The following is a 13,576-nucleotide window of genomic DNA, read 5'->3' as shown; positions in this document are numbered from 1 at the left end:
TGCATAGAGAACCCAATGAGTGCACGTTACAAACAGTTGTATAGCACTAGTACCCCTGCTGAAAGAATATTAACATAATATGAATTAGAACATTGAAAACAATGGAGTGCTCCGGGCTTCTAATGGCTGGTAGAACCCCGTAGAGCAACGTTCCAATGTTTATTTTATTTCACAGTTGTTGCTGTGAACAAAGGCCTCTCGGAGCCCGAGGGGATGTAAAGCCCCTTGGGCCCCGAAAGGCCTTTGTTTTTACAAATTAGAAACATTTTCCCTCTAGGGGCAGAATATTCTAATAGCCTTAGTGCACTCCATAGCTGGCTCTACCGGCCATTTAAGGTTTGCAATGGCAGAAGAGCTTTTGTTAAGTACAAAAGCTCTTTTAATAGTTGCAAAATTTGTTGCGATTCACAAAAAGGCTTTTATGATCTTTTTCCGATTCACAAGTAGGTAGGACGTGAAAGGGGCGTATATGTCGAAATATAAATGGAAATTGCTGCGTTATGGTGATGTATTAATAAAAAACATTTTTAAATTACTTCCCAATCTGCAATTTATGCTGAATGGACTTAATCGCTTTTTTTAAACTGTCCATGTGCACTAAAACATTTTGTGGTGAAATAGTAATGTATGTGATTGCTCGGATTTGCGAATTACAATGTTAGTTCTTCAGACACCATGCCCCTACTGAAGGTAATCTGTGAGATGGGGCAGGATTTTAAGCAAAATTCGTGGGGAAATGTCCACACCTAGTCCTAGCAACTGTTTTAGTCTACTAATAAAAAATTAGGCACTCAAATTAATTAAAAAAATGCCATTAAATGATTGCAAACATGCAAATTCCAATTTAAGAAGTAAAGAATATGAAATCAGGAAACTATTGCCAGAAATGTCTGGAAAGTGATTGTTACACTAAGAATGCTATTTATGTTTAAGTTGATAACCCACGGATAGGACCCCGCTTGGGGTGCAGCTACGAAGCATTTCACATATTTTTTCGCTTACCTTGAATTTGTTAGTACTTTAATGTCGCTTTCTGTTTCTTTTCCAGGTGATCTTCAAGGCTAATCAAGTTGTACGCCGCAACTATGTCATTGCTGCTCTTCTCAGCCCTTATTCACATACAATCAGCGCAGTAGTTAACGAGCCAGTAAATTAAGTTAAGCATCAAATTGCAAAATTACCTACTTTTCTAATCTCGGTATATGACTGTTAGGTGTGTTTTATGACTGGTATGGCTTGTTTGTTCTGTGCAAACGCATTTCTCGTACTTCAAGTTGTGTTAAAATGTGTATCAAATATAAAAGCTGTCTTCACTTTTTATCGACTCCCTTGTTTTGTGTGGTTTGCAGCAGGATTGACAGAGTATGGCAATTGTGGAATACACTGTTGAGTGTGTCATGTAAGGGCTGAGTGGATTTTCTGCAAATTAAGTTTTTACCAGACGCAAATAAATGTCAGGTTCAAACTGCTTCTAAGTTCTGCTGTTTCAAACTTTTTATCCACTATATTAGACAGTCACCACATCTAATTCCAAGTGTGTGCTCCCACCCACATCGACATGTGCCAAAACAGTAACCAAGGAACTGGACAAACATGGCTGAATGCTTTGACCACACATTCCACTGGATAAAAATAGAACTTTCATTGTCCAAATGGAACAAAACAGTGATGGCGAGTTGGAACGCGGTTACCATTTCCATCGAAAACATTTTTCTGGTGACTGAGAGGCAAAAGGAGTTAGCATTCAACAAAACAATTTAAATTTGTGTATCCCATTTGGCTACACAATAAGGACCAGGAATCAATGACTAAAGTTAAGTGGGCTTATTGCAAGTGAGCACGTAATTAAAATAAATGCAAATCAGACATCATAAAGATACTGAATTCCAAAATGAAGTGTGTTTATGAAGTACTTTCAGTTTCAGTAATATTAGATAGGCAATAAGTGCAACCTCAAGGCTATAAATAGTGGAAAACTGAAATTGATGTCCCTTAAATAATTTCAAAGCCTTCTTTTCCAACATAAATATATTCTAAAGTCATCTAACCAGGGTTCTAAGTTTAGAATGAGGATGGTTCAGAATGAAAAGTCTCAGGGAGAGATAGGAATGTTGGAAGGTGTCAGCACAGTAAAAACTCCAGTAGAAGTCTTCTAAAACAGGTAATAAGTATCCAGCATATAGCTACACAGCCATGAGAATAAAGGGAGGCACAGAGGTCAGTATCTTTCAAAGTTCAAAGGGGTCTGCTCTAAACTCTAACATTACATACATTAATTAAAACACAGATACTTCAACATCAGCCGGTATCTCTCCCCACTTCTCTAGGGACCAATGGCGTTCAAGTCCACCAGTATGATTGCATCATCTCCAGACTATCCTATCCCACAAGCAGAAATGATAGTTTCAGTCTTGGATACCTCGCGGTTCCTTATACAGAATTAACAGAAGATTTCTTCAGCTCGTTAGCTCCTCACACTTCTGCCAAGATTTCCTTCTCATGTCTCCTTTTCACCATTTCAACAATACTCCTTTCACTAGCTAGGAAACCTTGGGAAAGCACCTGCAGAGAAGAGAACACGCAAGAAAACAAAATGCATTTCAACATTATGGCCTAGTCACGTTAACTTAAGTCAAGCATTACAATGTGCACTTCAAATGCATGATTATATGTGCACGCGTAACTTCAAAATAAATGCAACATGAATACATTCAATACATGAATAAAGTAGTTCATGGTTACATATACAATGCACCTTCAACTAAATGCCGTATAACTTGGAATATAAGTGTAAATAGATATGAGAACTACATTTCTTCATGGTTAAGCTAAATATTAAAGTGCACACATATATGAATCTCTAGTTTCTACACTGAATGGATTTCAGCAGTACATTTGACCATGTCACATTAATAAAGTTAAAACACACAGAGCACATGGTGCTAAGTGCACATAGACATTGCTCAACTGTGACATGCAAAGGTGGAGCCTAAATTGTGCTGCTCCAATGCCCTCTTGATGGTGAATCTAGCCATCACAATGAAGATATAGATCTTATCAGATGGACCAGTCAGAACTTCATGGGTTTCATACAATTACGTCTGGACTACTCCAAATGTTTCATGTCATCATAGTATCTACACTGAATCTCATCTAATTCCACAGCCACTCTCTTTTTTTCACTCCCTTCTTTGCCTGTTTGCTTTTATAACACTTAAAGATCACAACTGGGACTATTGCACAAACAGCAATTATCACAAGGGACTCCAAAATGGGATTCGATATCCCAAATCCCAGGTTTACAAACCCTCTACCTACTGCAGCAAATCCATTTCCAATTCCTTTCCAAGCACCAGTCACTTCTAATTCCTTCAAATCTTCCTTCGGACCAGTAATGTTCTTGTTATATTTCTTCGTATGCGATACCTTCTGCAGCTGATGCAGGTAATTGTGTACAGAGGTAGCAATCTCTTCCAGCCATAGTGTCAATGCACTCATTAAGTAATTTAAAGTAAGCATTTGAGGAAAGATATCTTCTAGATAATTCTACATGTAATTCACTCCCATCGAGTGAATGCAAACTACTATCAGTGGGTCTTGGTAGGATAAGGGTAGTTCTAGATCTAGTCTTAGCTAAACTTCAGGACATGGGTGAATATAAGCCTACAAGCAACATAATTAGTACTGCAACTACAGCTTTTAACACACGTGCTATAATGAACCTATGTCTAATATTGTTATTGGTTTCCATTACTCTTCTAGAATCAGATCTTTGCGTGGAAAGTAGCAGCATCAGAGACTTCGTTGTCAGTTTCCACCTGTGCAAATGGCAAAATAAAGTTCAAAGGATGTGCTATTAAACTATTTACAAAGTCTTTGTGAATCATACTTAGCCCTACTCAGTGTTCTACATGACACCCTTACATTCCTTCAGCAGTGTCGAGCCTAGGTAACCTTCTTAGTTCAACAAAGTCTATTTAAATGCCTCTGATAAAGGTACAATACAAATTCAATGTGAGATCACGTCAATGATAAATTGTGCCAGTCTATTCAGTGGCAGAGTAAGTTCAAAATGCAGTTCAGCCACAACACTCAGTTCAAGAAGGCTCAGTTGGAACTGTACTGTTAGCCTCAAAATCCCCAAACTCTCACTCTCAGTCATTGACAGCAAGGTATGTCCAGTCAAGTGACATGTATCTTCGACAAGGGGTTCTAGCTCTTTGGACCTCCTGAGTGCAAGCCCTTCACATTCACTGTCACTTAGGTCAGAATGCTGAGTATCCTCTGGAATAGTGTGTAGCACATGTTCCTCTGACAATCTCGGTATCTCGCTCTCTTGCCTTCTTGGCCAACGTTCCCCAGCCTTCGCTCATGTTACTACAGCATTAGGACCTTCATCAGGGTCGGACTCTCCTGCCCCAGCTTCAACTGTTGACTCATCAAGACCCCACTCGGACCAAACATGTGACATTTCAGAATCTCAGTAGTCCCCTACAGCTTATCTAACCTACTTCCGATTTCTCTTGGTTACAACTGTCACTTCTGTCACATCATCAAGGGGACTTTCGAATCTGCAAGTATTGGCAGTGTGCACCCATTTGGGGAGACCCCTGCACTTGCCAGAAGTGGTTGTCGCTAGAATAACTTGGTAAGTACCACGCCAATGAGGGTCTATGCATGTTTTCCTAGCATGCTTCTTCACCAGAACCCTGTCGCCGGGCCTGATGTCATGGCAGTGCTCCTAATGTGGTGGGGCTGTGGTGGTTCCAACCTGGTGAGACACTGAACGCACCGCATGAGCCAGTCCTTTGCAGTAATCAAGAATCATGTCATCTGTAATGTTCACAAGCGCATTTACGGGTACAGCTGGCAATCTCATCGTTCAGCCCATGATTATTTCATGAGGGGACAATGCTGTCCTACAATCAGGAACACTGAACAGACCCATCAACACATGGCCAAAGCATCAGGCCATATTAAAAATGTTGATGTACACACTTAAGCTAGTCTGGATTTCAGCATGCCATTCACCTATTCCACTATTCCTGAAGCCTCAGGTCGGTAACTCCAATGTAGTCTCTGCTTTTCTTATAATGCCACACATAACATTTTCAGGACCTCTTGTTTATTGAAATGAGTCCCTCAGTCTGACTCCAGAGAAGTCAGGAAATGAAACCTTGATATTAAACCCCTCAACAACAATTTAGCTACTACGAGACTGTTATTTCTTCTGGTCGGGTTAGTTTCAACCCAATAGGAAAAGATGCACGCAAACACCGTACGAATCTTCTCAGCTCGTTCCATAGAGGCATCTCGATAAAGTCCAACTGCATATTGTTGAATGGACCTCCTGATCTCCCTATGTGGCTCAATGTTACTGCAGTTCATTTCCCTACATTCATCAGCTGACACACAACACAGCTGTGACACAATCATTAAGCCATCAATCTGAATCTGGGATTAAACCAAGTCTGCAGGAATGCACAGTACATAGCATCCCTTCCTACATGAGGCAGACCATGATAATGGTACCCATTGGGGGCAACAGACTGTCTGGCAACACAGGTCTTCCATCTGCCGAAACAAGAATGTCATCATCTCTTTTGACACAACCGGCTTTGACCCAACTTTGCTGTTCTGCTTCTGACACTTTTTCCTGTACCCTCTTAACCTCCTCTCACATATTAGCTATGGTTTACAAAAGTGTGTGATTGGTCTCATCTTCAGATTCGTTACAATATTCACTATCTAATATACAAGCACCATGGGCACAGTATCGTGCGACTTCAGTTCACATCTGCAATCTGGCCAGGCAACTGTAATGCCGCTAGCAACCTCTTTACATCCTCGCCAATATGAATAGGGGAATCTAAAGAAGTCATGACTCCTCTTTGTAACAATAATTGTCTAAAGCCGTGAACAACATCAAAGCCATACTGGCTAACAGTGAAAATTGTCAATTTCAGATATGAAGAAACCCAACACGCCCTAGTAAGAGCGATCAATTCAAACACTTGTGCTGATGTCCCTCCTTGAAGCCAGGAAGCTTTGATTATCTTTGAGACTGTACTAAACTGCATAGGAAGCTCTCAAGTGTCCTTCATTGTCTCATAGGCAGGACCCATCCACAAACAGTAAAAAATTGGACTCAGGCTGTGGCTCATCTTGAATATCTTGTCTTGGCTTTGTGCATAGTTCAGTGACATCAATACAGTCATTCTCTACTTGCCACTCCTCATCCTCAACTTCAGGCAGGGGTATGAGGGTAGGAGGATTCAAGGTAGTACATCCTTTCAAAGTCACATTATCTGCTGCCCCTATGGCCTGCTCATATCTGGTCAGGTGAGTCTTTGTTAAGTGTTGGGTACGGGTCAACAATATCTCAACTGAATGGGACACAAATACGGTAAGGGATGACCCATCACAATAATTTCACACTGCTCTATACTGACACCTGTTGCTGTCACATCTTTAAGGGTTCCAGGCAGCGCTGCAGCTACGGGATCAAGCGTAGTTATAAAATAGGCCACTGGCCTTTGACCATTTCCATATAACTGTGTTAGCACTGAGAGAGTGCAGCCCTCCCTCTCACTGCAAAAAAGAGCAAATGCTTTATTGTAATCAAGAATTCCCAACACTGGGGCACAATAGAGACTTTCTCTCAGCTCTAGGAAGGCAATCAAACAGTTAGTATCTCAAGGTACCACATCAGACACATCCTTGTGTGTTGGCCTCCTTAAAGGCTTGGCCACTACGGAAAGTGTGGGAATCCAAAGGCTACAGTAGCCCTCCATTCCTAAAAACATCCTGACTTCTTTCTGAGTAGTTGATAGATTAATTTTCAGAATTGTTGAGAATCTTTCTTGTGACACTTTCCTCGTTCCCTTGTCAATGTGATGTCCAAAATACAGGGCTTCTTGTTGACAATACTGTAACCTGCTTGGAGACACTTTAAGTCCATTCTCAGCCAGGTGGTTCAACAGAGCCATAGTGCCTTGTTTACAAGCTTCCTGTGTAGGTGACACAACCAGCAGGTTGTTAATATACTTGAACTGAATTACCGGGCATAACCAAAAACTCAAGATTCTTTTAAAGGATCTGATTGAAAATTGAGGGGCTCTCCATATACCCTTGTAAGACTCGCACCAAGCCAAAACACGGTTCTAGAACTGAAATTCAAAGTGGAACTGATTGTCCTCATGCAACAGTATGGGAAAAAGCTGGATGTAAGTCAATGACAGTAAAACACTCAGCCTCATGTGGAATTTGAAATAAAATCACAGCTGGATTTGGTACCACGGACAACATGGAATAACTATGTTGTTTATCTTTCTCAGGTCCTGGACTATGCAGTGCTTGCCGCTGGGCTTCTGTAAGCCCATAATAGGTGAATTACATGGACTTACCATTATCTACTTCAAAATACCTTCATTAAGTCAATCACTGGAGTGATCCAGCAAAAGTTTCAGGGGTCAGATTATATTGCGGTGTTCTTGGATAATCAAGGTTTTACATTATTGCGGACCGGCTCAACTCTCTTGATGAGACCTATGTCTTTTCCTGAAAAATCTCAGACCTCTTGTTTCACAGTATCTTTAAGACTTGAAGGTAAATCATAATTTTGTCATCACGGGGAACAGTCAAATGTCTGGACCTTGTCTTGGCAATTTAATGGAAACATCCTCTTCATAGGTCTAATACTCTACACCCTATGGGGTAGAGTAAATGGTGGGGCTCAATTTGCACAACAGATCATGCCCTACTAGATTTACAGGCATCGAGTCACACACCACAAACTTGTGATTCTCCTCAAAGGACTCTATTTTAACAGGTTCTTCTTCTGTCACTAGGCTTGCCATTTTCTTATTTGCAATTTCTACAACTTGGATTCATTTTCCTGACAAAGGTAGGCTTGAAACTTACACTGTTCTGCCAGTGGAGCAGATAGCAACAGTATCAATCAGAAATTATACGGGTGACCATTCACCTCACCTTCTACAAATGGACCACTCTGATCTACCGCTAAGACTGTACCAAGCACGCAATCCTCCTCCCCCTCAGGCACGATCATTGTGACAGGTCAGAACTGTAATCCTCAAATGCTTCAAACAGAGGAAATTGTTGAAACACACTCTGATTTTAGAAAGAATGCTGAATCAAATTTGGGACTGAATATGAATTAAATCGTGGACCGCTCGCATTTTGCTGCAGAATCGGAGCTTGTGGAGACTGCATTACTGGAGCTTGTGGCACTTAAAAATGTAGCATTCTTGGTCTCTGTACATACTGTGACTCCAGGGAATTAATATTCTGTGGCAGTGCAAACCTTAAATTCTAGACCTGGTTCTCATTCACCATGATATGGGGATTAAGATGACATTCCCACTTCCAATGCTCCAATTTATTGAAATAATCATAAGGATTCATTCTCTTCAAAGTTGCCACATCAACCCCATGATTCAGGTCAATCAAAACTCCACAACCTCTACCTTGTGGTGGGGAGCCATTGCCACCTTGCATCATAGGAGTTCCCTGCTGACATATTCTTTGTATAGAGCCAACATTCCCTACAAAAGGTAAGCTTGGATGGAGTTTGTGGAGTTCCGCTACGTGGAACTCTGCGAAGTGACCCAAAAACGTCACCACGCCAAATGGAGTTCCGCTTGGTCACGCCTTTCGTGTTGATTTTCACCACCGGGTGTTTGCCCTGTGCTGGAAAATTAATGTGAACAGCACCATGCGCAGTTCAAGAGGGCGCTGCTTCTATTCTGCTGTCGAGTAGATTTTCTACGTGACCGGCAACTTTCTCTCTGCGAACGGAAGGTTTCACAATACAAGAGGTCGTGACCACCCGCGACCGCCCACATTGAGAAATCGACCGCCTGCGTTGAGAAATCTTGCAGAGAGGTGGACTTTTCTCGCTCGTGCCCGTCAACTTGGTGTTGAGGAGGGTGAGCTAGGAAAAATATCACAAGGAGGTGGATTTTCCTCGCTTAACACCCACTGACCAATCTCAGTGCAGCACACTGGGACGCAATCCTCACTCCTCACAGCAGTTCACCCTCCTCAAACAGTGGGAATCACCCAAATTGATGTAGCTTCTCCTTGTGCACTAGGATCCACTATACCAACCACAACTTACTCTCACACAAAGCTAAATTTCCCTATCTCAATTGTGCCGTCGATGACGTCTCACGACAAGCACCACAAAATATAGCGGACAATAACAACAGTGTTTTCTACCCTAATAACTTTATAGAGCCTAATATCACCCTCTACTTCTCTGCATTAAGTGCTACACTCACACAACAACCTAAAACATTACTGCATCAACCACACAATCTCCGCATAACACCGCAAGATAGATGTATGTAAATGCAAACAACCACCTAAATAATGCTCACTTCTCCATGGTTACAAGTGTCTCCCAAACTGCTGGAACTCCATCAATCCTCAGACGCAACACATGGGCTTTAGGGGCTTGGACTGGATTTGGACAATTTCAGAATGGGATGTCCTAACTACCTTTGCTTCAGAACCCAACCTTTCTCTGCTACCATCTGATGGTGCACTGGAACGCGGTTACCATTTTTCATCCGATAAATCTTTCTGGTTGACTGAGAGGCAAAAGGAGTTAGCTTTCAACAAAACAATTACATTTTGTTTCACTCATTTGGCTACACAATTAGGACCTGGAATCGCTGGCTAAATTTAAGTGGGTTTATTACAAGTCATCAAATAAATCAATGCAAATCAAGCACTGTAAAAATACAGAATTCAGAAAGGATGTGTGATTAGATGAAGTAAATTCAGTTTCAGTAGAATTAGATAAGCAATGAGTGTAACCTCAAGAACACAAATAGTGAAAAATAAAAATGTATGTCCCTTAAAGAAATTCACATTCCTCTTTCCCAACATAAATAGATCCTAAAGTCATTTAACCAGGGCTCTATGTTTAGAATGAGGATGGTTCAGAATGAAAAGACTCAAGGAGATTAAGGAAAGCAGGAAGGTGCCAGCATAGTTGTTAGAAAGTGGGGGGAATTTTTTGTGATGCAAGTTTTTTAGGCCACATTTACAAAGTTATGCATCGAGGGGGATGCATCATGGGAGACAGCCCAGCATTGGAATAGATCTGCGTGGAAAATTTGCTGTGAAACGTAAATTTAAATATATGCAAGGTAGGCGTTCCTACGTAAAATGTATTGCAATACTGATGCAGGGATATTTACAACCATTCTGCGTGCAGAAGCATCTCTGGGCTGCGCCATGGAATTTTAAAAGTGCATTAGAATCCCTGCACCTCACAAACCCATGAGTAGAAAATGACACATGTGCTATAGAAACAAAAGAGAAGCCTGGCAGAACAGTCTGGCATCAAATTAGAAAACATGGACCTCCAAATCTTGCAGCTGGTAGTTGGACAGAGAAGACAACAACCACCAGCAGACCAAATACCACAACCACCCCCACCTCCACCACTTCAAAGGCAGCGCAGGAGAAGGGAGCCCATCTATCGCCAGAGGATCACCCTCATTGGGCTGAGGGATGAAGATGTCATAAGATATTATCGCCACAGGAGGGCGTCAATTGTGATCTTGCTGCATCAGATCTCACCATGGCTACAGCCACCAACTGACAGGGACTGCAACACAGTCCAAGTTCCTGCCCATCTTACACATGTTGGGCTCCAGATCATTCCAGACCACAGCAGCACCAGTGGCAGGTGTCTCCCCCGTGGTGCACAGACATAATATCGACTACAAAATATCGTTTGGACATAATATCGACTCCAAAATATCGTTTGGAGAAAATATCGACAGGACAGAATATCGACAGCCAAAATATCATTTTTAAGGTAAGTGAAGTAATATCGTTTTTAAGGTAAGTGAAGTAATATCGTTTTTATTTTTAGGGTTCAGGGTCAGTTTTGGGTTTTTGGGTAAAGGGGTATTTTTAGGGTTCAGGGTCAGTTTTGGGTTTTTGGGTAAAGGGGTATTTTTAGGGTTCAGGGTCAGTTTTCAGTTTTTGGGCAAAGGGGTATTTTTAGGGTTCAGGGTCAGTTTTCAGTTTTGGGGCAAAGGGGTATTTTTAGGGTTCAGGGTCAGTTTTCAGTTTTTGGGTAAAGGGGTATTTTTAGGGTTCAGGGTCAGTTTTCAGTTTTTGGGTAAAGGGGTATTTTTAGGGTTCAGGGTCAGTTTTCAGTTTTTGGGTAAAGGGGTATTTTTAGGTTTCAGGGTCAGTTTTCAGTTTTTGGGTAAAGGGGTATTTTAGGGTTCAGGGTCAGTTTTCAGTTTTTGGGTATTATTTTATTATATTTTATTACTATATATATATATATATGTTTAATAAATATGAAATAAAAAAATATTTATTTTACTTTCATTAATTATTTAATTATTATAAGTTAATTTAAGTAATTTTAAGTATATTTTAGTAATTAATTATTAATATTAATTTAATTTAACACTGTTTTTAGTAAATACGATATTTTTTACAACTATATTTTTGTAAACGATATTTTTAACTCGATATTTTTGTACTTACCTGTTTGTAGATAGAAACTCGATATTTTGACTGTCGATATTTTCTCAACGATATTTTTGATGGTCGATATTCTGTCCGTCGATATTCTTTCAGCGATCCGTCTCCCGTACATCGTTTTCAACCTTCCTCCATCCGTCCTGGATGCCATTATTCACCTCACACCATAGTAGCCACAATTCCCCAACACACAACACACAACATCAGCAGATGGAGATAAAACAAGGCCTCTATGGCATCACAAGCTTTCCACATGTTCTTGGGGCAATAGACTGCACGCATGTAAAACTGGTCTCTCCTGCAGCATCTGCCCATCTATACCATAACAGGAAACATACCAACTCAATCAGTGTCCAAGACCTTTTTGGATCATCGGGAACTCTTCACCAATGTACTGGCCAAATATCCAGATAGCCTGCATAATGCATATATTTTCCACAACAGCATCATCAATGACCGCTTCCAAAATGGACAATATGGCAATGGTCTACTTGTAGGTAAGTAACATTTAAAATTCTCTGTAACAATAGCCGGGCATCTGGCACAACTCTGGGCCTCAGGCACATCTCTGGGCCTCATATAATACTGACTCAATAAGTTATTGTGCATAGGATAACACACATATCCACTATAAACACACAACATGCAGTCGAAAGGTACATACACATTGGCAGCATAACAGTGCCCTGGGTGTGCCATGAGCCTATTTGCCCCTATGCGCGCACCCAGGGGACTTTGTAATTACAGAGGTGTCCACAGATGCAGGTACCTCACCTTGTGTAATGCTGATAGGGCTGGTGCCCATAATGCAATAGAGCTGTCTAAAAGGGGCGTCTCCACTCTTACATGGTGGTGTTTCCCAGTCAAATGAGGAAATACCATTGGGTCTACACCTGGACTATATCACAGGCCCAGGCGCAGAGGTCAAGAAGCTCTCATTATGCACACTAACAGTGCACCACCTTGGATGTGGTGCACTGTCAGTGTGCCCACTAAGAGCAACCCTCAGGAGGGCTTAATGAGTATCCCATGGCTACCACAGACATTGCCTTGCATGCAGGTGCAGCCAATCACTGCACCAGCCTTCAAGGGAACATGAAATTCCCTCTCAAATTGCATGTGCCTTTCAGTATGTACAGTGAAATATGGAGCAGCTGATTGAAAGCTATTTTGCATTTCACTTGACAGTGCTGCCCTCATGGCAGCATGTGTACATGGTAGCCATGGGTTCAGCACAATCTATGTAATAGGTCCCACTTTTCATGTTTGTGTCCAGTGCACCGACTCCAAGTTGTGCCATGCGCAAATAGGGAAAGTGTGCACCATACATAATAGGGACCCCGCTATCCATAACAGAATCCAAGCCAATACACATTGCAGTCAGCAACTGAAGCCCAGCAATGTACCATCCCATGTCACGCATTTGACATGACACACAGCAAGTTAAGTGACACGTGTCACAAACAATGTGCAACTGTATGTGAAACCCTCCATCTAATCATAACATCAGTAATATTGCACAAAATAGCAGCATACATGACATACACCACATTCATGTATTTTCAAGCATGGACAACAGTTACGACAGTTCTCTTACTTTTAACTTACAGCTGATGAAGCATATGGCATACTGCCCAGACGTTCTGCTACTAAATAACATAAGCAAAACCTTCTGTTCTGAATAAACTATGATTCTCCTTATTAAGCATCAAGATCGGAAGGATATGTCCACATTCTATGGGAGAAAAATATTGAAAAATTAGAGACCCAGTCAATTATGATTTAAGTAGGTGTTGTATTAAATTCAGATGCATAAATTAATATCAGCAATTAGGCAATGTAGTCAGAATTTGGCATATTATAGCAGTAGCTTGGAACTACACTTCATAATACAGATTTAGAGGAATAATTCATAATCAGTACAAGCTTTTATTTATTTTTATTTATTTATTTTACGCGTTTTTATAGAGCCGAAGGTGTAGGAGCACTTCACAATAGGAACAGTAATGATACATAAGGAGAAAATTACAAG

The 13,576-nt window shown here is 41.1% G+C and overlaps 1 protein-coding gene across 1 annotated transcript in view; it reads left to right on the top strand.

Moving 5' to 3' along the window:
• Nucleotides 1-1,318, top strand: part of LOC144828839 (transthyretin-like) — a 72,524-nt gene extending 71,206 nt beyond the window's left edge. Inside the window, exon 4 of the mRNA XM_078687374.1 lies at nt 1,049-1,318. Within this exon, the coding sequence (XP_078543500.1) occupies nt 1,049-1,156 (108 nt within the window). The 3' untranslated portion in view covers nt 1,157-1,318. The remainder of the gene's footprint in view (nt 1-1,048) is intronic.
• The last annotated feature ends 12,258 nt before the right edge of the window (nt 1,319-13,576 follow it).

This window comes from Lissotriton helveticus, chromosome 4_1, assembly GCF_964261635.1.
Source record: "Lissotriton helveticus chromosome 4_1, aLisHel1.1, whole genome shotgun sequence".
In the NCBI taxonomy this organism is placed as follows: Eukaryota; Metazoa; Chordata; class Amphibia; order Caudata; family Salamandridae; genus Lissotriton; species Lissotriton helveticus.
This window is presented reverse-complemented; position numbering and strand designations above follow the sequence as displayed.